Source organism: Gymnoscopelus microlampas (assembly GCF_963454915.1).
Source record: "Gymnoscopelus microlampas genome assembly, chromosome: 7".
Taxonomy (NCBI): Eukaryota; Metazoa; Chordata; class Actinopteri; order Myctophiformes; family Myctophidae; genus Gymnoscopelus; species Gymnoscopelus microlampas.
The window spans coordinates 34244867-34271285 of record NC_139944.1 but is presented as its reverse complement, the minus strand read 5'-3'; the positions used below and the strand labels follow the sequence as shown (position 1 = coordinate 34271285).

The 26419-nt window shown below is 41.2% G+C and overlaps 1 protein-coding gene across 1 annotated transcript; it reads left to right on the top strand.

The window, feature by feature from the left end:
* Positions 1-1930: 1930 nt before the first annotated feature.
* On the top strand, positions 1931-24602 carry lrig2 (leucine-rich repeats and immunoglobulin-like domains 2). The gene is made up of 18 exons (XM_084061444.1): positions 1931-2553; positions 3504-3578; positions 3921-4055; positions 4808-4951; positions 5527-5670; positions 6111-6254; positions 6650-6793; positions 9644-9724; positions 10252-10323; positions 10539-10607; positions 11187-11350; positions 12280-12591; positions 13856-14137; positions 16211-16651; positions 17574-17726; positions 18569-18709; positions 19230-19505; positions 21084-24602. The coding sequence occupies exons 1-18, from the start codon at positions 2342-2344 to the stop codon at positions 21332-21334; spliced, it is 3240 nt and encodes a 1079-aa protein (XP_083917570.1). The 5' UTR covers positions 1931-2341; the 3' UTR covers positions 21335-24602.
* The last annotated feature ends 1817 nt before the right edge of the window (positions 24603-26419 follow it).

Here is a 26419-nt window from a genome sequence, read left to right as displayed (position 1 = left end):
CGAGAAGGGTTGGTCCCATTAGAAACCTGAGATTGTGTAGAATCAAATGTTATCTCACTATCTTTACCTTTGGTCTACCTCAAAATTTGAGCGTGCCACAGCCCCCGAAAGACAGTCTCGCCGGCGTTCAGCCAGCGATCCTGCAGGTCTCATAGGGGTAATAAAACATAGACATAGAAACAAACACATTTTGGACCACTTTTTTCTTGGGATCATCAACAGGTGGTTGGTGGTCACGGGTGTAGGCTTATTAAAAAGGGGTTTAGTGCATGTTATTAGTGTGCTGTGCTTGCAGGCTTATGTCATTTTAGAGTGAGGAAGCTGATATTGTGTGCATGTTTAATCATGTCTTTTGTGCCTAACAGACAGTGTGCTCTGGTGGCGGTGAAACTTGTAGATTTCCCCTCACTCCCTGGTCTCCCCACCTTCCTCCTGTGCGTAAACACCCCTGGCACTCCTGGCTACTGGTAAAGTATTAGATAATAGTGTAATAAAGAACGATATGTCTTAACCTGACTTTGTCCTTAATGCATTTTATTCTGCCCTGAGCCAAAACTGAACTTGAAACACATGTCTCTGCTCCTCCTTATTCAATTCATTCTTATTCTTATTCAATTCATATCAAACCAGTTGTTGGGTATTCAATCTGAACTGTGAATGTTGTGGTATTCTCTGGGTGAAACTCCCAGGGTGGCCTAGTCTGGTATTCTGTTTACAGGCCTAAGAAGTGCCCTGGTCCAGTGGTGGAAAAATAACTAAATTGTTTTACCTAAGTAAAAGTATTAATACTGCAATGTAGAAATACTCTGTTACAAGTAAAAGTCCGGAATTCAAAATGTACTTGAGTAAAAGTAGAAAAGTATTGGTATCAAAATGTACTTAAAGTACCAAAAGTAGAAAGTACTCATTATGCATCACAAGTTTTCACATGTATGAAAAATCTTTTGAAAAAAGCAGATCTACAAGCTCACAATTGTGAGCCGAAATGTATATAGGGCTGAAGTTGTTAATGTATGTTTTGTCATAATAATTAAAATCTACAAAGTAACTAATAACTAAAGTTTTAAAATAATAATAATAATAATTTTAGTGGAGTAAAAAGTACAATATTTGTCTCTGAGATGTAGTGGAGTAGAAGTACAAGTATTGAAAATTGGAAATACTCCAGTAAAGTAAAAACACCTCAAAATTTTACGTAAGTGCAGTCCTTGAGTAAATGTACTTAGTTACTTTACACCCCTGCTGGTCACACATACATCAAATACAATAAAAAAGAAAAAAGATTCAATCAAACAAATCCAGTAGCAAACATTTGACAGTCACCAAAACAGACCAATAGGATGACTGTAAACATGCTTGGAAGAAAGAGGGCGGGACTCAGGATATCCCATGTCATGAGTGCGAGACTGTGCTTTGTTGTTCCTTCAAGGCACAAAGTCGGAGGAAAAAGATCTTTCAGTGTTTAAAACCGTAGATCGGACTTCTCGTGATTGGAGATAGACGTGACACGGAGTCATAGTGTAGAATGGTTGATATAAAGCGGTGAAAGCAGCTCATCGGGGGGCTACAGTAGCGTTAGCCCACTGTGGGAGTGTGTTGTCCAGATTGGAGCGGAAGGAATTTCAACCACTGTGGCACAGGGTTGCCAGCTCTGCTTATTATAAGCGACTTTGGGCCTTCTTTTTCTGTAAAGTTGCTTGTAAATATTGGTGGGTTGCGGTTATTTTTGGCCTCGTTTCTAAAGTATAAGTTGCTTATTTAGGCTTGTTTCCTACTGTTGTTTAAACCAGTGGTTTGAAAATATGTGTATGTCAAGAACCCCCCAAATGAATATGTAATTATCCAAGGACCCCCCATCTGAAACTATTTTGTGCCAGGGACCCCCAAATACAAGATTTGTGTTGTTATAATGTTAAAATATTCTAAATGTTCTACTTTTTTGTCCATATTTTTTTCTGAAAATAGCAGATGTACAAGCTCACATGCGACGCCTTGTGAGCTTGTAGATCGGCTATTTTCTCTTGGGCTTGTTTTCGTAGACCTAGTTGCTTATTCCTCTCACAAAATCTGGCAACACCGACCACTGTGGGAAGAAGACTGAGGAGAAAATCTTTGTTGGGATGCAGCCTCCTCACGCAACTTGGAACAACAATGCATTTTTACGGCTTATTATCACGGATTATTCCGCAATCAACGCGAGTATATGTACATATGTGATGAGCATCAACACGCAGGAATAACCTGGATGTTGTTATTGTAAAGTGTTTGAAGGAAAGCTGCTCAGTTAGCCAAGTTAGCCACGTAGCTACACCGATAGGAAGGAAGGAGGAGGACATTTAAAATGGCGGAAGGCTGGCCCGTTGTTCCCCCGGCCCTCCTCGTCTCGTTGTTGTTGAGTCTGAGCAGTGTGTCCGGTGTGTGGTCACTGCTGGAGCCCTGTCCTGCTCCATGCTCCTGTTCAGGAGGTCCAGATGACACGGTCCAGATCATGGATTGCAACAGAAAAAGGTTGTCCACTGCACCTCTAGACCTACCTGAAGGGATCACCCAGATGTAAGTAATGCTGTAGTAGCCTATCAGCAGAGAGAGGCACTGATTTTCATTTCAAGGACCCCCCAGTTTGATATACATTGATTTGACAAAGTACCCATGTGATATGCATTGATTTGACCAGGTACCCCCATTTGAGATGCATTAATTTGACCAGGTACCCCATATGATATGCTTTAATTTGGCCAGGTACCCCCATATGATATGCATTAATTTGTCCAGGTACCCCCATATGATATGCATTGATTTGACCAGGTACCCCCATATGATATGCATTCATTTGTCCAGGTACCCCCATATGATATGCATTCATTTGTCCAGGTACCCCCATATGAGATGCATTCATTTGTCCAGGTACCCCCATATGATATGCATTAATTTGACCAGGTACCCCCATATGATATGCATTCATTTGACCAGGTACCCCCATATGATATGCATTCATTTGACCAGGTACCCCCATTTGATACGATTTCTATCTATGCCACTGTGGAATCCTCAGTAATCTAACTGAGAATTTACAAATGGAACCAAGTTGTTCACATCACACTAACTATTCAAATATAGTTAAAAAATATAAACAAGTGAATGGCAGAGTCCACACCACAACTATTAACAAAAACAATGATGAACAATATAGTTATAGATATAGTAGTGCATGGTGTGAAAGTCCCTTAAGGGTCCATTTGGTTCTTCACTATCATAGTTTTATTAGCTGGGGAACCCCTGAAATCCCCCCAAGAACCCCCTTGGTGTGTCCCCGGACCCCACGTTGAAACCCAGTACACTACAATCAGTCACAGTTAGAAATAATCCTACCAGGGTCTCCTATATAGACGTAGATGAGGCTTCACTGGCAGTCGTTTTATTTAGCCACGATTGAGTTAATGATTTAGTTAGACTACATTCTTCTATAATTCCTAATCATAATCTGCTCCATAATGTCATTTCAGCACCATGAACCACAATGAATTGACTGCTATTCCGTTTCTTGGATACGTTTCCTCCAACATCACCACGCTATCCTTGTAAGTTAAAGAATATCTTCAGGTTATGTTGTCTGCTTTCCTGTCATTTTGTTTGCACCTCTGACACTTTAGGTCAAGTGTTCTTCCCTTACACATGATGTGGTTTTATTTACTAGCCAAGGCATAGATTCTTCATTAAATAAAAACTTTTTTTTTTTGAGAATTTTGACTTACACAGACAGTGTTTCCAATACAAACACATACACATTACCATAATGTTGCATTGTGCAGTAAAACAAATGCAGAAAGTATAACACTGCTTCTTGTTTATGCATGGGATGCTGTGGTGATCACCATTGTCACAATTGTACTAAAACATTTTTTTAAATGACTGTTACTCAGAGTCCACAATCGAATCTCAGAGCTGTCGATGCATCACCTGCAGCCGTTCGTCTCCTTGGACACTTTGGACCTGACCTCCAACTCCATCCCTGAGCTCAAGGCTGTATCCTTCCCCTCCATGCAGCTGAAATATCTGTACGTGCACACTTTACACTTTCTGGGAAAGCCTAATATTTTTTTTTTTTACCAATTGAGCCCTGACATCCCTATTTTGGGGCTACCATTCAGCAAAAATAGCCTGTCGAAAAGCTCACAATGAGGGTATTTTCTGTGAAGATATTTAGTGTAGAGTGAAAACGGTGTACAACTAGTATGAGTCCTTGGGAATACGTTCAACTAAGTGCAGGGTTTTTAATTCTAAGTAAGTGGTTTTAATTAACTTTTTTCCCCTCATCTGAGAGCTCAAGTGAGCACCAATTATTTACAGGTACAGTGGATAATGTGGGATGAAAACAAAGTTAAATAAAATTAATTGAAAGGAAGCCACTTTGGCAGAACAAAAAGGCAGATGAACTAAGAAAAAGCAGATCCAAAAGATGGCACAAGAACAGAGATGGAAGGTTGTAAATAACACAACACAAAATATATGCCATTTGCATTTGATCAATTTAGCTTGGCACACATCAGAGTAACACATTTTCAAATCCACCATAATGCAAGGCTGTTAATTCATTGGCAGTTAATCAAATGAGAGGAAAAAACACATGGACATTATGTCAATTTTTGTTGTTTTGCTCGTTGTTTCAAGTAGGCTCTTTCTTTGTGTTGAGCCTCTTTGTGTGAAATCGTGCCTCCTCCAGCTGTGAAAAGTCCATGTGCAGGTGTGACTGCAATCTCCTAACCTTACTTATTTTTAGCTCTGACGTTTCCGCTTCTTTATCTGATAGGAATTTGAGTAATAACAAGATCAACGCCCTGGAGCCTGGCTGCTTTGACAACATCTCCAGCTCCCTGCTGGTACTCAAGCTGAACAGGAACAGAATAGCTATGCTGCCGTCCAAAGTCTTCAGACTCCCACAGCTGCAGTTCCTGTGAGTGTTGAAAGAATAAGTGTCCAAGGCCATGCATTGACCATGTTTCTTGAGCAATGTGCATTCGCTACATCTCATTACTGCTCCTAACGTATATCCAGGACCAGTTCATACTATTTAAACTGTAGAGCCAGACCGATGTATAATTTGACTTTTGTTATGTAATCGGCAATTATGCAGCCAATGTGTACCATTTTTTTAAAAACCACTTTCAACCTGGTGTTGATATTTTGGGCATGTCGTTATACTCGTTATAAAAATAGCAGATCTACAAGCTCGCAACATATCACGTTGTGTTGTGTGCTTGTAAATAGGCTCTGAATTATTTTTTATGTGGTTAAATTAAATAATGCAAAATGTGTGTATTTTATATTTGTTTGCTTGTTCATTGTCAAATTGAAGTTAAATGTTATACTGTTACTACAAAATATCAGTCAAAACATTGGTGGTCTAGTAGTAGTAGGGCTCTAGAATGTATTTATCGTTGTATTTGTCATAAATATTTGATGCTACTGTCATGCAGTGTATAGACAAAATTGGCGGTATAAAGATGTTTTATAATCATTGTCTTACAGAGAATTGAAGCGCAACAAGATCAAGGTGGTGGATAGCCTAACATTCAAGGGCATGGACTCCCTGCGATCACTGAAAATGCAGAGGAATGGAGTCACCAAGCTCATGGATGGGGCCTTCTTTGGACTCAACAACATAGAAGAGCTGTGAGTGTGGAGCTGTCTCATCAGATGAAAATGGACAATGTGACAATGATTTTTAGAATAGAACGGTGGCATGGTTAGATTGGATCTTTAAAACCTGAATAGTAAGTTTGCATAGCATAGATACAGCACTAGAGGCTTGGGGCGAAGCTGGTTAAAAAAAAAGACTTGTGAGTAAACTATGTCGTTTTAGTGTCCATGAACTGAAAATAGGCAAATTACAATTTAGGATTTTTATAAACTGTTGTCATATTATCCACTGTGATTTTTTAATATTTGCATGACACTTGTATTGACTGTAAAAATATAGGAATTGGTTACTTTATAATTTCCTACAGAAATAAGTTTATGCATTCCCCCTGAAAAAGCTCCTGTGTAACTGTCAGGACGGTTTTATTTGATTGAGGCAGCTGTCTTGTTTTCCCCCTCTGTTTGTATTGCAGGGAGCTGGAGCACAACAACCTGACTGAAGTCAACAAAGGCTGGTTGTACGGCCTGCGCATGCTGCGGGTGCTAAGGGTCAGCCAGAACGCCATCGGCATCATCCGACCCGACGCCTGGGAGTTCTGCCAAAAACTGGAGGAACTGTGAGTTGCCTTTACTGTGAAGTTTAACACGCACACACGCACACACACGCTTTAAGGCCTCTACACAACACTCTAGGTACTTTCACCAGCCACAGTCTCTGGCTTTCATTCTCTGCACTCTGAGGAATGGCTGTTATCTTAGTACAGTGTGAGCTGCTGCAGTACGTTAGGCCTCTGTAGCCCTTCTTCTGTAATCCCTGCATTTTATCCAAACCAGGATTCATATAGCCCTATCCCTCCCCAACCCTACATGTTTTGTTATGTTATGTAATAAATCACTTTGTGTGGAGAGTCGCATTGTTATTTGTCTTTGTCTTATTTTCTGTGACTGTGTATGAAATGTGCAGTGAATGAACACAGCTTAACTTGGCCTCCTGTGTTCTCTCTGCCTACAGAGATCTGTCCTTCAACCATCTCACTCGCCTGGAGGAGACGGCCTTTGTAGGCTTGGGTCTCCTGGAGAGCCTGAATCTGGGCGAGAACTCCATCAGCCACCTGGGAGAGGGAGTCTTCAGCAGTCTGGCCAGCCTCCGTACACTGTAAGGACTGCCCCATACATACTGCCATTCATTCATGTCATTGTCTATTCGCAGAACTCTGGCGATATATCATACATAATCTCATACATATAATTTTTACCGGCTGTGGTGCCTATTGGTGCCTATGGGGAAAGCCATCTAGAACAGTAGTTCTTCAACATTTTCATGTCAAGGACCCTCAAATTGATATGTATTCGGATGCGGACCCCCATCTGAAATGAATTTAATGCCAGGGACCCTGAATGTTCAAAACTATCCAAAAGTTTTCGAAAATAGCTGATCTACAAGCTTGTTGTAAGCTTGTAGATTAGCTATTACCTATTTTTGAAAATAGCTGACATATAAAATAGGGTTAAAGTGGTTAAACTGATTTTGTTGCTATATTGACACTTTTTGCTGGGGACCCCCTGGAACCCCCTCAAGGACCCCTCACATTTTGTGAATATTTCTTTTTGTGTCAAAGAAAAGGTAGGTTTACGCTATTGTGTATAGTTGTATGTTAATCGTGGAATATTACCATATTCGACAGTAAAGAAAGCAACTGCTTTATTTGAAAGCAGTCAACAAATACAATACACAAGTTTGGTCAAATCTTATTGTTTTTAGACCAATGTATTATACTCATTACATAAGTCCTAACCTGATGTTGGTTTTATGCATTCTGATGAAGGCTGCTAAACACAGGTTTGTTTGTTTCACTTTTTGTGTGTAGTGTGAGTTGTGTGTACTGCTATTTCTTTTAGATCATCTTCTTGTAGTAACCACTGTAGAAATAGACTAAATTTGTAGTCTTCATCTTGTAGCATCACCATTAGCAATCCCTTTTAGCATTAATTAATAGACCTAGCTCAAAGTGTCTCTCAGAATCTTTCACTATTAGATTGAGTTTTAATGTAAAACTCTGGAACTATATTGAGCAGCGAGTTCAATCAAGGGCCAGTTGATGGACTTGATTAAGCAACTGCGTTTTTATTAATTAGAATTCTCCCTGAGAGGCAGAACTAGTGGCGTCGGGGTGAGGTTGGAGGGATGGGAATAGGAAGGCATTAATTAGTGCACAGAGTTCCGAGAAGACATTGAGCTACAAAAAAAGAGAGGGGTGTTTTTATGTTCTGAAAAATCCAATAAAAAATAAATGGAAAAAAAAAAAGAGAGGGGTGGTTGGCGGGTTTGCTAGTGCTGTCATATCTCCTCATCATGGGCCTTCATAGCTGACGGGAATCAGATGAGGGTTGGGGTCCTTTTCAGACGCACCCAGGCATTAGGAGAGATGCAAAGGGCCCATGATCCACTCTGGCCCCTTTTCCACCAAAAATAACTTTGGTTCTAGAACCGGTGCTTTCTAGCGAACCGGCCACGAACCGGCTTGCGTTTCCACCAGAAACCACAAACGGAAGTAAACAGTATCCACGAGTTTTCCTGCTTGATTGTGACAGCTCCCTGTTTACACATCTGGATCCCCTTTTTACATACATTTAAGTCTTGGTTTTGTTTGGATCGTTGAATTTTTGCTTTGGCAATATATAAATGTGTGTTTTTTTCAGGCTTATAAAGCTACTTGGGTTTGATTAAGATCGTTTAGATTACCTGCGAGCGTTCGTACTCTTGGCATTGTTTATGTTTACATATCGCATCGGTGTCTTCCGTCTTCCAACTTACTGATTATTGACATAGTCACGGTTCACAAGATGAACCACCGATTTTGTTGTTCGGAACCAACTCATTTTCAGTCGAAAAACTCTGAACTGGTTCAAAATTAGCTTCTGTGGGTTCACATGGGCATCGATCACAAGGCCGTCTTCACACCTACGTACCTACATCCTAAAGAAAGATGTGTGGGTGTAAGCTAGTACTGGTAAGCTAGCCAGATGTGTGGAGGAGCGAGATGACTGCACGCAGCTGAAGTAGGGCTGTCACCATTACAGCATTTAAGACTTTAAGTTGACGACGTCACACAAAATAATTGCGATTAACGATTTAATTGTGTTTTTGGCATTGAACATATGAATTTAACCCATTAAGACCTGGAACGTATCTGTGTCACTTTTTGATTTGAGCTAAAAAGCATCATTTTACACTTTGGCTATTCAAAAATAGCAGATATACAAGCTCATAGAGTGGCACCGAATGCCGCGCTATGAGCTTGTAGATCTGCTATTTTTGAAAATCATGAAAATTTGTGTGAATCTTTGAATATATATTGTTTTAAAGCGAACATTTTGAATAAAATCTTTGCTTTTGGGGGTCCCTGGAACAAAATATTTTGAGATGGGGGTTGGCGGCCAAATACATATAATTTTGGGGGTCATTGACATGAAAAAGTTTGAGCACCACTGATATAGAAACATACGTTTTTTTTGGTATACTGTTGGGATTTAGAAGACATTTGTAGAATCGGCTTCAGGTCTTAATGGGTTAAAAAAAATCGTAATACAAAATTCCACATGACATATTTAAACATTTTATACTTAAAAAAACGTAAAAATTGTAGAAATAGCTGAGCTACAGGCTTTCAAACTACAAGCTTGTAGGTCTGCTATTTCTATTTTCAACATGGAAACGATTATGACAAAATAATTATAATTATCTCAAATAATTGCGATTAGAAGATTATGTAATATTTGTTGACAGGCCTATGCTGAAGGCTCGTCCTAGGGTGACCTAGAGAGAGAGCTAAACAGAGCCAATTAAATCACTCCCTTGTCACAGAGAGAGGCAGGAGCACCCAGCTGTGACTGTCTCACTCTGTCAACATCCCTGGTAGAAAATATTTTCTCCCAGCTGTCATAGGATGTGTTTTTAGGTCTCACTTTTTTAACACTTGAATCGTTTTCTTTGTTTTGTTTTCAGAGACATCCGCAACAATGAAATCTCTTGGGCCATTGAAGACTCAATTGGTGCATTTGATGGGATGAAGAAGCTGAACACGCTGTAAGTAATTCCTGTGTCCCATGGATAATGAATGAATAATAATGCACAATGTTTCTATGGAATTGTACAGAAAGCTAAGTACGGATTAGGGTGAATCGTCTAACTTCAAGCACATATTAGATAGCCAACAGTGGCTATCTACTGGATTCACACTGGCAGATACGTACATATGGGTTGACGACCTCTGTTAAAGTTGTACTATTAGCTGGGTCAACAGAACATCTCGCCATCCTCTCTAAGGCCCCAACCTGCTAGTTGTGAAACACTGCTTCTTAGGGCTTCAAGTTTCAACGGTCTTCAAATGTAATTTTGTTGGTATGCTACCTTTTTCATGACGAATCAACTGCATAAATCCGCCTCTTCCTCAGCTGTGTCTGTTAAGTTTATTTAGCACTGAAATTGGAGCAAAACGTTTTATTCCAATTCACATTTAAATGGACACGCAGTAAAACCTTTACAGAGGACCGATGTTTCTGTGAAAGCCAGGTTTATTAGCATTGCATGACTTTTATATTCCTATCTACCAGGATTCTACAACGGAACAAGATCAAATCAATCACACAGAAAGCGTTTGAGGGCCTGGTGGAGCTCGAGCACCTGTGAGTACTGACTCCTTTCTCCTTGAGACCATACATGGCCAACATAGCCTTGAGTATCAGAGCCATCAGCAGTTATTGCTGAAGGGATCCTGGGACAGGGGGGAAGGGTTTTATTACAATAGTGCTGATATTGTCTTGCGCCTGTGAAATGTGATGCCATTTTGATCATATCACACCGCTGGAGTGCCTGATCCATATTTCCGTCCTCCCCGCAGGGACCTGAGTAAGAACGGCATCATGTCAATACACCCGGAGGCACTGTCGCATATGAAGCTCCAAGTGTTGTAAGTACGCAGGAGTGGTCTTGGAGGTGCCAGCAAGCACAATTATGTTGTTTTTTTCTGTTTCCTTTGTGTTTAAAACACACTGACAGGATTGCATATAATCATTAAGATGTGAGAAAGGTTTTATGATAATTTTAAGAACTGGGTCCCTTGAACACAATTTGAAATACGTAGTAAGAAACTGATTGACTGTGATTGGTGATACATCACTCGTAATTATATTTTCAATACGTTTTTTCAATATGTTGGATCGTTAACCCACACTATGTTTTCGGATTAACCCACACTGGACATTACACCACCTCTGTGGATAGCTTTAAAGCACAGCTCAAGACCTATTGCTTTTAGTTGATTTTTAAATCGCTGTGTTGTTATTCATGTCCTCACTGTTATGCCTGATTCACTGCCTTTTTTTGTTATTATTTTAATGTTGTTTTATGCTTTTGCTGTTCTTTTTTTTTTGCTTTATTGTTAAATTATTTATACTTTTTCTGTAATTGCATTCTTTCTCCGTAAAGCACTTTGAGCTGCATTTCATGTCATGAAAAGTATCTTACCGTTGGTATCTGTTGTCCTCAGTGTGCTGAACACCAGCAGCTTGCTGTGTGACTGCCAGCTCCAGTGGCTGGGCAAGTGGTTGACTGACAACCACTTTGAGCAGTCCGTCTCGGCTGTGTGCGCCCATCCCGCCAGCCTTCTGGGTCACACCGTACTGTCTGTCCGCCCGGAGGAGTTTGTTTGTGGTCAGTCACTTTTCCTTACTCTTTCACTTATTCTCATCCATTAGCTGTTTACCAGCCACAGAGCAGCAGAAATGTGGGGCTATATTTTTCTCTTGCCAAAAAAAATAAATAATTGCCACAGTCCTCCTAGCTATTGATTGTAAAGATGTGCCCCTTTAGTAGAAGCCAAACATTACATAAATTGGCAATCATGTGTTTTCTTTCCGGCTGGTATTTCAGCATTAATCTTGCTGCTGTATCTGTGTTTGTATTCAGCATTAGTTTTTAGTATCTGGTCTCTTTATAGTGTCTGATCTGTGTATCAGTTCTGAGCACAGTCAGAAGATGAGAGATCTTTACCTGTAGGGACTTTGCTTTCATTCAGATCAGTAATCTAAGTATCAACAGATTTAGCGTCACGATCAATGTTAGAAAAGGTGTTCGTTCCAGAGGTTTGAATTGATAAAATCTGGTTATTTCAGTAACCTGCCCCCCTTTGCCAATCTAATGTCGGTTCCACAAGGTTCTTTAACCCATTGAGGCATGGGGTTCCGATTCTGCAAAATGTCGGTTTTCTGAAAAACTTATGTTACTATATCAGTGGTTTTCAAACTTTTTCCATGTCAACCCCCAAAATGATATGAATTTGGCCGAAGACCCCCATCTCAAAATATTTAGCTCCAGGGACCCCCAGAAGCAAAGATTTGAGTTAAAAATGTTTGCTTTAAAATAATATATATATTCAAAGATTTGCACACGTTTTCACGATCTTTCAAAAATAGCAGATATACAAGCTCATAGCGCGGCACTGAGTGCCGCGCTATGAGCTTGTATATCTGCTATTTTTGAATAGCCCAAAGTGTAAACTAATGCTTTTTTAATGGGTGAATAACTCGGGTGAATACTGTATCTTGAGTCTGCCCCCCCCCCCCCCCTCCTCTGCTCCACAGATGACTTCCCTAAGCCTCTGATCACCGCCCACCCGGAGACCAACACGGCGCTGCGGGGGAACAACGTGACGCTGACCTGCATCGCCTCCAGCAGCAGCGACTCCCCGATGACCACCGCCTGGCGCAAGGACGGCGAGGTGCTGTACGACGCCGAGGTGCAGAACTACGCCCGCTACCAGGAGGGCGAGCTGGTCTACACCACCGTGCTGCACCTCCTCAACGTCAACTTCACCGACGAGGGACGCTACCAGTGTGTGGTGTCCAACCACTTTGGCTCCAACTACTCCAACAGGGCCAAGCTGACCGTCAATGGTAAGGGAAACGTTGTCCTTTCTATGGAAGCTTACTACTCCAACAGGGCCAAGCTTGACCGTTAATGGTAAGGGAAACGTTGTCCTTTCTATGGAAGCTTACTACTCCAACAGGGCCAAGCTGACCGTCAATGGTAAGGGAAACGTGTGCTTTCTATAGAAGCTTACTACTCCAACAGGGCCAAGCTGACAGTTAATAGTAAGTGAAACTTGTGCTTTCTATAGAAGCTCACTACTCCAACAGGGACAGTGAAGTAACCAGTACATCTCCTTCCACCTGAGGATAGTCATTTTCAGAGTCACTTGTCTTTGGAATATGGAAAAGACTGCATCCGAGGTGGATGCAGTCTTCAGCTTTATTCAATGGCAAACAGGCGGATTTCTGTCTTTTTTTATTTTATTTACAGGAACTGTTAAAAAAAAGAACAAAAAGTATACACCACACGACTAATCTAGCAGAATGATAAAATAGTACTTTACTCTCAAATTGAGTTCTGTTAGAGTGGTGGACTGGAGGAATTATTCACTTTTTTTCTCCTATGGAAGCTTACTACTCCAACAGGGCCAAGCTTCCCTTTAATGATAAAGGGAAACTTGTGCTTTCTATGGAAGCTTGGCTTGTAATTGACTCTTTCAATTTATCTTCTTGAACCATTTTAATTTGGATGTTCCTGATTTTATAATACATCTTGCTTTATGTTTTAGGAACCACCTAAAACCAGAAAGGTGTTGAATGTCAAGTCTTTACAAATACACTTTTATCCAATTTACCTGCGAGGTGTACTATATAATAGAGATGGTTAACACAATATCAGAATAGTTCTGCGCGGGTTTGTATGGTCTCTGTAAGGAAGGTCCCAGTACTACTTAGTTTAAAGGAGTAGTTCACCCAAAAAAACAACTTATTTTCTATCGATTACACACTCCATGAGGCCTTGAAGTCATGGATTAGTTTTTGTTTTTGTAGCATTCCTAAGCCAATAATTTGATGAGCTGTGGTCTCTCCGCTAGGAGACACAAATGCAGGTCATTTGTGTCTCCTACCGCCCTCCATGATTATTGTCAAATTATTGTCTTAGGAATGCGACAAAACCAAAACCAAATCCATGAATTCAAGGCTTCATGGGGTGTGTAATCGATAGAAAATAAGTAATTTTTCTCAGTGAACTACTCCTTTAATTCTTTATGTAGTAAAAGCTAGACTAGAGCATATTTGCAAATACCACGTAGGTCTGACTGTGGTCTCGTTCCTACTCTCTCCACAGAGCTGCCCTCTTTCCTCAAGACCCCCATGGACCTGACCATCCGCACGGGCACCATGGCCCGCCTGGAGTGCGCGGCGGAGGGCCACCCGTCGCCCCAGATCGCCTGGCAGAAGGACGGCGGCACGGACTTCCCCGCCGCCCGCGAGCGCCGCATGCACGTCATGCCCGACGACGACATCTTCTTCATCGCCAACGTGAAGACGGAGGACATGGGCGTGTACAGCTGCACGGCCCAGAACGCGGCGGGCAGCCTGTCGGCCAACGCCACCCTCACCGTGCTGGGTGAGTCAGAGAGAGACATGGGGCCACAAATACTGCTTCCTGTCATTCTTTTTGAAAGATCTTCTACCATTCCTTCTTCATCCCTTCACTTGAATAATATACACTTGATCAGTGGTGTAAAGTAAGTACTTTTACTCAAGTGCTATACTTAAGTACAATTTTGAGATATTTCTTACTTTACTGGAGTATTTCCAATTTTCTGTACTTTTACTTCTGCTACTCCACTACATCTCAGAGGAAAATATTGTATTTCTACTCCACTTCAATTATTGATATATATATTGAAAACTTTAGTTACTTTGCAGATATAAATTATTACATTATAAAACATACATTAACCACTTTAGCCCTATTTTATACCTAGGCTAATTGAAAATAGCCGATCTACAAGCTCACATTGTGAGCTTGTAGATCGGCTATTTTCAAACATTTTAGTACTTTTAATTCTTGTACTTGAAGTACATTTTTATACCACTACTTTTGTACTTTTACTCAAGTAAATTTTGAATTCCGGACTTTTACCGGTACTTGTAACGGAGTACTTCTACATTGCAGTATTGATACTTTTAACTATTTAAATATACTTATTGATCAGTGTTTAAGAAATTGTTCTCTTCTTCACTCGTGTCATCACAGTGGTTCCTCCTATGTTGCCATTCTTGCAGTGTCTCAGACCCCCATTATTGGTTGTTTGCAATGTTGGTGTTTGTAGTGAAGATCTAGTTCTGTAGGACAGTCCGTGTTGGCAAAGCGTTTTTACTCCCAGGACATTTCATTTGAGATTGATAGCGACATGCCCTATTTTGTGTTCTTGTGTAATTTGATTAACCAATGTAGATGTAACAGCAAACCTTGTTATACTGTGGCCTGTTCGGTGTGCCTATTCACTTTGTGAAAATTACAGTGTAACTGGACAGCTCCGACATATAACCATTTTGATCACAGAATGCGAGAGTGAAACGTACCGTTTCAGCCCTCATACGCTGACATGATGATCAGTGGCTTTAGAAAATTGGTTCCCAAGTGACCTTTTCACAAGGGTCAAGTTGGCCATCAAGTAACATGGAATCGGTAGCTTGTGTTCAAACTACTAATTCATTCATCACTGACTATCACCGCCCGTGCAAATGGTTCCTTGCGTAAAACTTACATTCAAGTCCTGTATATTTCAAAATGGTTTAAAGCTGGGTTTCCTCAACTACTGCAGATGCGTTGGTTATATTGTACTAACATACTCTACCATACAGATTGGATTGCAGTTTTGAAAACAACTATCAAGCTATAGTTCTATAAAACCAGGGTTCTCAAAGTGGGGTCCGGGGACCCCCAGGGGTCCTTGAGGAGCGGGTTCCAGGGAATACCCAGATAAATATTGGATAGTCAGGAACCAAATGGACCCTTATGTTGCTGTAACTGTAAGAGTGTACAAATGGAACCAAATACAGGTCCATTTGGTTCCATTTGTACACACTCAGAGTTATGGTGGTCCTTGGTCTAATGCAGGGGTTCTCAAAGTGGGACCCGGGGACTCCCAGACGCCGGTGACGGCCAAATACACATTCATTTAGGGTTACTTGACCTGAAAAAGTGTGAGAACCACTGCTATAAAACCTTTATTTCTATTGATTAACCCATTGAGACCTGAAGCCGATTCTACATGTCTCCTAAATCTCAACAGTATTCTGAAAAACGTATGTTTCTATATCAGTGGTGCTCAATCTTTTTCATGTCAAGGACCCCCAAAATGATATGTATTTGGCCGCTGACCCCCATCAAAATATGTTGTTCCAGGGACCCCCAGAAGCAAAGATTTGAGTTAAAAATATTCGCTTTAAAAACATATATATTCAAAGATTTGCACACATTTTCACAATTTTTCAAAAATAGCAGATCTACAAGCTCGTAGCGCGGCACTCGGTGCCGCGCTATGAGCTTGTATATCTGCTATTTTTGAATAGCATAAGTGTAAAATAATGCTTTTTAGCTCAAATCTAAAAATGACACAGATCCAGGTCTTAATGGGTTAAACTGAGATAATCCAGACACTGACCGAGACCCATGTGCTCCTTCCAGAAACGCCGTCCTTCATGCGTCCTCTGGAGGACAGGACGGTGGCCCGCGGGGAGACGGCCGTGCTCCAGTGCATCGCGGGCGGCAGCCCCGCTCCCCGCCTCAACTGGACCAAGGACGACGGGCCGCTGGTGCTGACGGAGCGCCACTTCTTCGCCGCCGCCAACCAGCTGCTCATCATCGTGGACGCTGGGCCCGGCGACGCGGGCAAGTACACCTGCATCATGTCCAACACGCTGGGCACGGAGCGCGGGCACATCTACCTGAGCGTCTCGCCCTCGCCCAACTGCGACACGGGCGGCGGCTACGACCAGGACGGCTGGACCACGGTGGGCATCGTGGTGATCGTGGTGGTCTGCTGCGTGGTGGGCACCTCGCTGGTGTGGGTCATCGTCATCTACCACATGCGCCGGAAGAGCGAGGACTACAGCATCACCAACACTGGTGGGTGCAGCGCTACTTTCATAATGCAACTAACTAGGTCTGCAATTAACTTTATGAACTAATTCATTCATCTACTACAGTATCATGTTATGTCTAAATTAATCGCATACATAGGCCTAATCACAAAATGATAATGATACATTTTTATACAGTGAAACAGAAATATCAAGCGTTCATATTTGGTTGTACACATATTTTTCCATAATTACTCACTAAACTGAGTATTCAATTGCTATAATTTTATTTGATTAATTTCCAGTTGATCTTTTAATTGACTTCAATTAACAATGTAACCTTTTAAATGCAAACAGAATTGCCAAATTCACTCTGTGGGTTTGAATGTTGGTGTCCTGGTCTAGGTCATATCAACGGAAATCGTTACTAAATAATATAGTCTCCACGTTTGTATCATTTTGGTACTTTTGGTAGAACAGGAGAATAAGAAAGCTTGAAGCCATTTTTGTCACGTTTCAGTGTGCAGCTACTGCTTGAGCCTTTGGCCTTTGTAGGAGTAACACCTCAAGTCTGTCTTTTCTCCAGGCTCTTTTCACCAGGCTCAATTCAGCTAGCTTTGATTCGAAGTAAATGTCGCAATGAAAGCATCAGGGAACAATTGTTTCCTGATGTCTGCTGAGGGGGATTTCCAGCGAGTCCCCAAAGCACTATGAAAAATAGTTTAATTTTGCTTTCAAGATTTTGATCTCCAAAAGGTTTCTGCCCTTGAATCTCCTGAAGTCAGTTATGCAGTTCTGTACTCCATTTCTGGGGTTCCCTGAGGACCTAGCAAATGAGTCTAGAATAACCACCAAGATAATGAAAGTGCCCAGGGGAAGAAATACCTGGTATTCGTGTGAAAGGCGGTTTCTCAGACTTCTCAAGACCTTGTGTAACAAAAAAAAAGTGCTTTTTCCTGCCTTTCCAGATGAGATGAACTTACCAGCAGACATCCCCAGCTACCTGTCCTCCCAGGGCACGCTGTCGGAGCCTCAGGAGGGCTACAGTAACTCTGAGGCGGGCAGCCACCAGCAGCTCATGCCTCCTCTCTCCAACGGATACATCCATAAGGGCACCGATGGTGGGTTATGGCCATTCCTCATGCACTCACATCGGTTTGACTGAAACTTAATCCATTCTATCCGGGGACACATCTGTGTCATTTTAAGATTTATTTGGTTATTCAAAAATAGCAGATATACAAGCTCATAGCGCGGCACCGAGTGCCGCGCTACGAGCTTGTAGATCTGCTATTTTTGAAAAATCGTGACAATTTGTGCAAATCTTTGAATATATTTATTTTTAAAGCGAACATTTGTAACTCAAATCTTTGCTTCTGGGGGTTCCTGGAACTAAGTATTCTACAAATGTTCGCTTTAAAAAAATATATATATATTTGAAGATTTGCGCAAATGTTCACGATTTTTCTAAAAGATTTCCGACTCGGCGGCGCACTGTGAGCTTGTATATCTACTATTTTTGAATAGCTGAAGAAATCTAAAATGACAGAGATGCGTTCCCGGATTGAATGGGTTAACTTCTGTATGTTCATTTTGCCCCTTTATACCCTATCTACACTGTAAAGTCCTGTATGTCAATTTAACTCTGATTCTTATTATATAACCAAATGGATTTGTTTATATCTGCACACTATTGTTACAAATGGATAAAATAACACTAAGGATCTTACTGTGTAGTGTGTAAGAAGCAAGAACTATTGACAATTCTAAGACACTTGAGCAAAAATAAGACAGAAGATAAACTTAATTATACACAATGTGACCATACTGGTTTTATTACGTTTTTGCTGCATTCTGTGTTCCTTGCTAAGATGCTGAACAATGGTGTGTGTGTGTGTGTGTGTGTGTGTGTGTGTGTGTGTGTGTGTGTGTGTGTGTGTGTGTGTGTGTGTGTGTTTTGTAGGTGTGTGTTATGGGGACACAGGCAGCGAGGTGGAGACAGAAGGGAACGGCATGCTCCACTGCAGGGTGGGCTCTCTGTTTACAGGACGCAGCAGCTTCAATCCTGGAGACCCCCGCGAGGGACTGACAGGAGTCCCCAATGGTTAGTTGACCCGTTTTACTTGTGTCAGTTTTAGCTTTATTTAAGATGGGAAAGATTAGAAACACAAAACTGAGGCCAGAGAGAGGGTTAAACAGTTAACCATTACATACCTAATGGTATACCTTCATACTTGGCTTTACTCAATGATTAATTAATTCATGTCACAGAATCAGATTCATATCCTCCTGTTTGATATTTTCTGAGTACTTCTTTTTTGGCTACGTTTTAATCAGTTTTAATATATCATGATGACAACTCTGTGACATTCACACAGAATTGATGAGGTACAGGCACCTTACACAATAAAATCATCAGTGTTAAATGTATCCATTTATAACGCTGAGGGTGTGCAAATGTAAACGGATGGTCCATTTGGTTACATTTTTACACTCAGTTAAATTAAATTATCACTGAGGTTTTTACAGTTTACCGACAGAAGTGCACACACATACACTGAACATGCTATGGAATCTTCACAGTAGGCCTGTGTAATAACTGCCCCCGTCTTGTCCCCCACAAGGAGGCCCCGGTTCATTGGTCATCTGCTCCGACTGCTATGACAACGCCAATATCTACTCACGCACACGGGACTACTGCCCGTACGCGTACCTGGGTGAGGACGACCCCCTGGACAAGAGCATACCAGGCGTGAAGGAGTCCTTCAGCGAGCACGTCGCCCAGCATGAAGACGTGACCCTGGAGGGCCTCGTTGGCAACCAGGACCCGTCCGTCTTCCCGGCCTCCTCCCACGACCAGAGGCTGAGTGGCAACGTGCCCTCAGAGCACTACACTAACGGTCAGTGGTGGAAAAAGTACTTGCATGTTTTACTTAAGTAAAAGTATCAGTACTGCAATGTAGATTTACTCTTGTTACAAGTAAAAGTCCGGAATGAAAAATGTACTTGAGTAAAAGTTCAAAAGTATTGGTATCAAAATGTACTTCGACTGTACCAAAAGTACACTGCTCAAGTCGCAGCACTTGTTTGGGAGATACTAGAAAATCCTGGAACATTTGGGAAATTGATGTGGCCATTTGAATGGATGTGGGAGATAGGCAGTAACTCCATTTGGACTCTTGAGTGCTATTTCCATGTCACAGAATAAGCAGAAAATGTACTTGAGTGTGGGTCAGGAGGGCCGGTTGGAGATATGCATTGAAAATGCAGTTTTTCTGTACTGTCAGGAATTTAATTTCCATTAATTTCCCGGGTCTTAACTAGTCCCTGATTAGCCTAGCTAAAAGGAATTGGCTAAAAAGTGAAAAGGATGGTAGGCGGATCCAATTACCTTCCTGGTTTAAAGGCTGTGAAAAGTTTGTATGCATTATGTAACTGTTGCCCTAAGCTATTTCATTTGTTGATTGTTATTTAAAAAGTCTGCAAATCTACACTAGTGCTGGAAACCTGGCCTCATATCTCATTTACTAATGAGATATCAGACAGTGGGGCCAGTGGGCAGAGGTCCAGTCTAGCTTATGCCTTTATTAAAACAATGAGCTCATAGATTTCCCTTAAAGCCACCTTGCCTAACGATGAGATATTTCACAGCGGGAGAACGCAAGTTATGAAGATAGATTGCCTTTATTTGGTGTGGATACTGGACTCTACGATCTTATCTGTTTCAGATACAAAGTGTCTATCTGTGAGCTCTGTAGATTTTGTATGAGCCATCTGGGAAACTGAACACAGGATACAGCGAAACAATAGACGAGGCATCAATTCTCTTTGTGCCGTTTTTAGTATCTCAAAGTCATCAGATCTGTCATTTCACTCTCCGTTGACAGCAGGAAGGGACAAATATATCAAGAGCCACCTACATAAAATGGATAGAAGAACTACATTATGTAGATTTGTTTGATAAACTCCAGCGAAAAAAGTATGAGCTGAATTTCTAAAGGAAAATATCAAATGCTGCAACTATTTGATATTTTCCTTTAGAAATTCAGCTCATACTTTTTGTGGCACTTTTTGTGAAACAATCTCAATAAATTGACAGTTGTATCTGTATGCCAATGTGCTCTGGTGAAATGCAGCTTTAACCCTGGTAGCCTTCAACATTTCTCTCGTGTCAAAAGGGGAAAAGAGGAATTGGAAAGTCATAGTGTGCATATACACTTTCTGTAAACCCATTGTGACACTTTTAGTATTGCCTCTCTCTCTGCTGTTAGGCTTATCCAGCAAATGTCGGGGGGCTGGAGGGACATCAGAGATTTACCACTTTATCACACATAGATTTGGTGCTGTCAAATATGACTATCCCGCGGCAATATTCTCCTTTTTAGTGGATGAAGTATGTGATGTACTGTATTTCCATGAAGGTTTTGCTCAACTAAGCTCTGATCTGCTTTTCTGTGATCCTCTCTTCTTGGTTATAGATGTTCCCAGCAGGTCATTTTGGGCGGAAGGAGAAGAATCGTCCACGAGGCCCCAGCCAGGGCCGTCCCAGCACCCAGTGACTGTACACAGGACGCCCCGGTTAAGCTCCTCAGCGGCCGACGGAGCAGAGGTGGTGCAACAATGCAACACTGCGGTGGAGGTGGACACCCGGCCCGGTCAGTGCACGCAGGACCACAGAAGTGCCTCCCATAACAGGACTAACCCTCAAGAGCAGTCCATTCCCACATGAGGGGAACGCTCCAAACACCCCCCTCCTTACAGCAACGTTCTTCCCTCTTGACTCTTCCTTGTTGCATCCCTCAATCCTTCACCTCTCTCTGTCTCTCTCTCTGTGTCTCTCTCTCTACCCACTACCTCCAAAGAGACGTCCTCACACTCTGCCAAAGAAGCTCTCATGTATGTTTACATTCCTCCCCCTCCACGGGAGAAGGAGACGCTTTGTTTGCTCTCCGCTATGGAGGGGAAAAAGGAAAACAGACGGATCATCTTGGGCTGGAGAAATGGATTGGCGATTAAAGTCGCCTCCCTCTTCTGTGATACCCTCCCCTCCCCCCCACAACTCCGCAGGGCCTCTTTCTGTCTAAAACGAAAAGAAAACCCTCTTCACTCTCCTTCGAGAGAAAGCTATGAATGTATGCTTCAAAAGAGCCATGTTTGATGCTGCCATGGGAGTGTTTTGAGATGTTTTTTTTCAAGTCTTAACTTAACTCTCTCTCTCTCTCGCCGTTCCTGCAACCGGGGTGGGAGCTGGGAGGAGGGGCGAAGTACAGTTTTAGTGCCAGTGTGCATATATACTGCTTCACGCTGGCAGCCCTGACTCCTCCTCATAGCCGGTACGGTTACTTGCTGGAGCAGCCTTGCTACATGACTCGTGTGGAAACGAATAAATGACCTCTCTTCCCAAGTGGAAGATAGCGGGTCAAATGCACGGGGGGTTGTGTATTTCCCTGACCAGCAGTTTGTGGTTCTTTTATTAACTTAAATATAGGGAAGCGACCCCAAATGCATACGTCCCTACATTCCCGTAGCTATCCCTATAGACTCTGAACAACGTAATCTGGTAACCTGTTATGCAAAGCCCAGAGACAATGACACCAAGAGTGGTGTATACTATAATTTATATATATATATAAAGTATATATATATAAATATATAACCTATATCATCATTGCCTATTCTCGTTTTGTCCTGTGTCGAGAGTAAATTACTTTTTCTTATGTTTTCATAATGCTGTTTTGTTGGGTTAAGAAAGTATACAAAGTTTGCACATTTGACAATCATGGATTTGCTGGCCTTTCTGTAATGGCCAACTTTTATCTTTTATTTTTTTACAAGCAGTCTCAACAGCCTTTTTGCCGGTATTTTCATGGTTTATAGATTCATTATGCACTGATTTATTTTTCTCTGTTTCTCAAGATACATTAACAGGCACTTAACGTAAATGGTGGTCTATTTTCTTTAAAATGCAGTGTGCATGCCATTTTACATTGCTGTAAAGGCTTGTTGCCATGACTTCCATATCCCAAACTTCACTTAATCATCTTTGTTGATATTCATTAGGCCTAGACTATCTTTCTTCTCGGGACTGTGAAAAAGGAGAATGTATTGTATTATTTTATACGTGTATGTATGTGTACATATGGCTGTTAATCTATTCAATCTCATATCCTTCTAGGCCTTTTGTAGAGGCTTAAATCCCTTAAACGACAGTGACTTTTACATGTTTTTACTCTATAATTTTCAGCCGGTGTTGTCCCAGCATGATTCCATAGGCCACACATTTTGTACAGGTTATAAGACCAATTTTTTTTCTCAAGACTACGTAATATTCCAGTTTATCCTGATCACCGTAATTATAAAGTTGCAAGTTGCAACCATGTGCATTCCACATCGTTTTCACAAGGTTAACTTGTCAAATTGCTTTCGGCCGTTTGGGAAATCAAAGTGCTTATCAGGCAGAAAGGAGTGGTATTCATGTCAAGTTTAATTTGGCCTCATTACATGTTTTGTCGTTCTGAAGAGCTCTTGTTTATTGCACTTCTGAATCGCCCAGACGTGAATTACCTACCGTAAGTAGCCTAACGCTCCGCACCCATTTGATCCTCGAAGACCACTTTCTTGTTTTCTGAATATATATTCAATATTCACCCAATTATGTCATGCTTTGGGGTTATTCACCTCGTTGATTACGATGTTTGATAATTGATTTTTCCCTCCTGTATTTCGAGAGTTTGCAGCTCTCATTATTGTAATCTTTTTATTTTCTCTTCAGTTAATTTGATTTCTGTAAAATCAGAATTCATAGGACACATTCCGTGCAAAACAGCTTAATGATATGAGTTATGCATCCGGTAGGCAACATTCTGCTTGTTTCAACAAAGGTTCTCATTCATCTTTTTTTCTTCTTCCTCCTTTAGTAGTGGTGCACAAATACCAACACCGGGTACGGCACCCTATATCAGCGACCAGGGCTTTTGCTAGTTCATAGTCAAAAAATAAATAAATCATGCTGAGGTCCTTAATCTGTACATTACATTACATTACCAAACAAGATGGACTGGTTATACTTTGTTCAAACGAACAGTATGATCACATTGTCTCATGAAAGGTTAGCACATTAGTACTTTATATCTGGACATACTTCAGATAAAGTGCCCACAGAACGGTCCGCTTCAAATGGTATATGTGCATCTCTGCTTGGTGGTACTAAACCTAACAGGATTTGCATGAGATGATTCTTAGACATTCTTGCCTTCGCTAGCTTAAAGTAATTTTTTCTAAAAAAAATGAAAATAAACTCCATGTGGGAATATTTCCTCAACAATCAGGTGTGTCTCAGTATACCAAATCAACTCCTTTCTAACCCCCTGTGGTGTACCTAAGCTTGATGGGAGTCAGTCAGGGTTGTTTTGTGGCAGATCATTAGCGTGTGGTCTACTCTACATGAATTTGGAATCGAGTCCTCTGTTGCAGACTCCCATCTGTCAGCATTGTGACGCACTCCTTTTCTTCTTTTTGTTGCCTATTGTAAGTGCTTTAAGGGTTTGCCGAGTTCAATTTCATGCTCCTCTGATTGTTGGAGAAATTGAAATGGAAAGGTACAATGACAGGTACATCTGCACTGCGGTTTCCCTCTGGATAAAGTTTTCTACCTATCTATTCATCTCAGCGAAGCTTCACTTCTGGAGGGTGTACATTGATTTAATGGTCAATAATTTGCCAACACAGCTCAATATAATGTTCATTTATTTGTACTTGTTTTATTCTTTGACTGTCTATGAATTTATACCAAAGTTTAGCAGTAATGCTCTGGCAATATCAAGTGCTGCTTTTTTTTTGTATTGAATTTTTGCAAAAAAGGAACAAAGAAAAAAAAGGACAACATTTCTTTCAAATGTATTTTGTTTACTTGTACATTCTGTAAAGCATGTCTAAAAGAGCATTTTTTTTTGTTTGTTACATAGCTGTTACTCGAACAATAAACCTGAATTCTGATATGTGGTTTGAACATGAATTGTAAATATCCCGAGAAGACTGAAGAAATAGGCTTTCTCTGTATAATAAATTAGGCTACTTGAAATGAATTTAAACAAAGGAGAGAAGATTTTAACCACCAGCATCCATATTCTGGTGGAACATTAGCCAAACATAGCAGATCTACAAACACACAACAGCCAATTTTGGCAAAGAGATTCGGTGTAGGCAGAAAAAGGAACAGATGCAACTCGGGTCCGTTTTTTACTAAGAATAGAGGGTGGTTAAGGATTGTTATTACCAAGGTTGCATAATGGTTCCACAGACAGTGATCTCTACACAACCACTGGCCACAGTGGGGAAGAAAAACAATCCAGATTCTGGAGCTATAGTGTCAAGGCAACATAAATGCACAACAAATGAGGGATTCTCCAAAACCTATTATGGCTATCATACCACCCATCGCGGATGCTGTCAATGCACTGAATGGGACATTATCACGTTTAATCAGACTCATTATGCTAGAGACATAAACGTTTTGCCTCCTTTCCCAAATGCAATGAAATGGGTGTGTCTGATGTGAATTGATTTGACTATGCTTCGGCTCTTTGCAATCTGCGGTTTGGTTAGAATGCCTGCGCCAGTTGGAGTGATTCGGGCTCATGGCCCTGTCATAGACTCCCATCATAACATTGCTAATCACCCCCTTCTCAAGCCAATTAATTATTCAAGACAATGTCCAGGGGAGATCCTTGCTTACCAGAATGCAGTTCCACAATGTAATTAGATACTCAGTGATCCCCACATCCAGGCACTTTTAACAGCATTGAACACACTATAAGCACTGACTGTACTGAAGGCTACAGGAGCAGTGTACTTTGTTTCTGCATTGGTTTGAAAAGCTTTATGGCCCATATCTGTCCTCCTGTTGAATAGCACGTCACCTCATCAGTTTGCCAATGTATCTTCCAACCAGTACAAAACCTTCTTAATGGTTCAATTTGTTCAACCTCAGAGTTGAATTAATTCAGAGGATTTTACAGCCCCCACAATCCTAAATTGGAAAGTGAGCATAGGAAATGACTGACTGACTGAATGAGCTTGCCAGTGCTTGCCTACTGTGGGTGTCTGGCAGGCCTATTCTCTATTCCAGGGAGGGCTTTGGTCGAGGTAAGCTGTCATGAATTGATTGAAACCCAGCTGAGACACTGCACAACTTAATACTGCTAGAATGAGAGAGTTAAGAACAAAGCAATAAGCCTATAGAAATGGTATAACATCACAGATGTCAGCTAATCTTGAATCACAGCATTTATACAAATTGTCATTTTATATTTTCTAATAGGTTCTTAAATATAGCTCAAACATGCTTTAATTCTACCAGCTAACACAGTATAGGCCCTCAACATTGATGGTGGGTGAACAATAAGTAGGCTAGGCTATAGCTTAATGGAGTCTCATTAGATATAGAACATCTTTGAGGATTTGTAATTATGATTAATGTGTTTTAGAAATTGGCGCATTAAAAGTATAGTCTGTTAAAGGCTAGAATTAAACTAAATCAATCGAATAACGACCATATGTTGCTAGGAGGTCAAGGGTAGGTCACAGACTAATAGGAAACAGTAATGGTTCCAGTGACTTGGCTTGGTCGTTGGGTGGCAGTGCAGGGTTACATTATGGAGACACTGAAAATAGTCCATTGGAATTCCACCCCTGGTAGCGCATCGGCCGCAGCCTCTCGTCTCTAGTAAAAATAAAGAATACACTTTAGTTACTCACCAAAAGAAAGACGGTTTTAAGATGTTGAAAGCCTACTTTCCTTAGTGGGAACACACGC

Coding starts and splice junctions, on each gene's coding strand:
- lrig2 (XM_084061444.1), top strand. CDS start 2,342: ATGGCGGAAGGCTGGCCCGTTGTTCCCCCGGCCCTCCTCGTCTCGTTG. Junction 5,671..6,110: donor CTCAACAACATAGAAGAGCT/GTGAGTGTGGAG, acceptor TTTGTATTGCAG/GGAGCTGGAGCACAACAACC. Junction 6,255..6,649: donor TGCCAAAAACTGGAGGAACT/GTGAGTTGCCTT, acceptor CTCTGCCTACAG/AGATCTGTCCTTCAACCATC.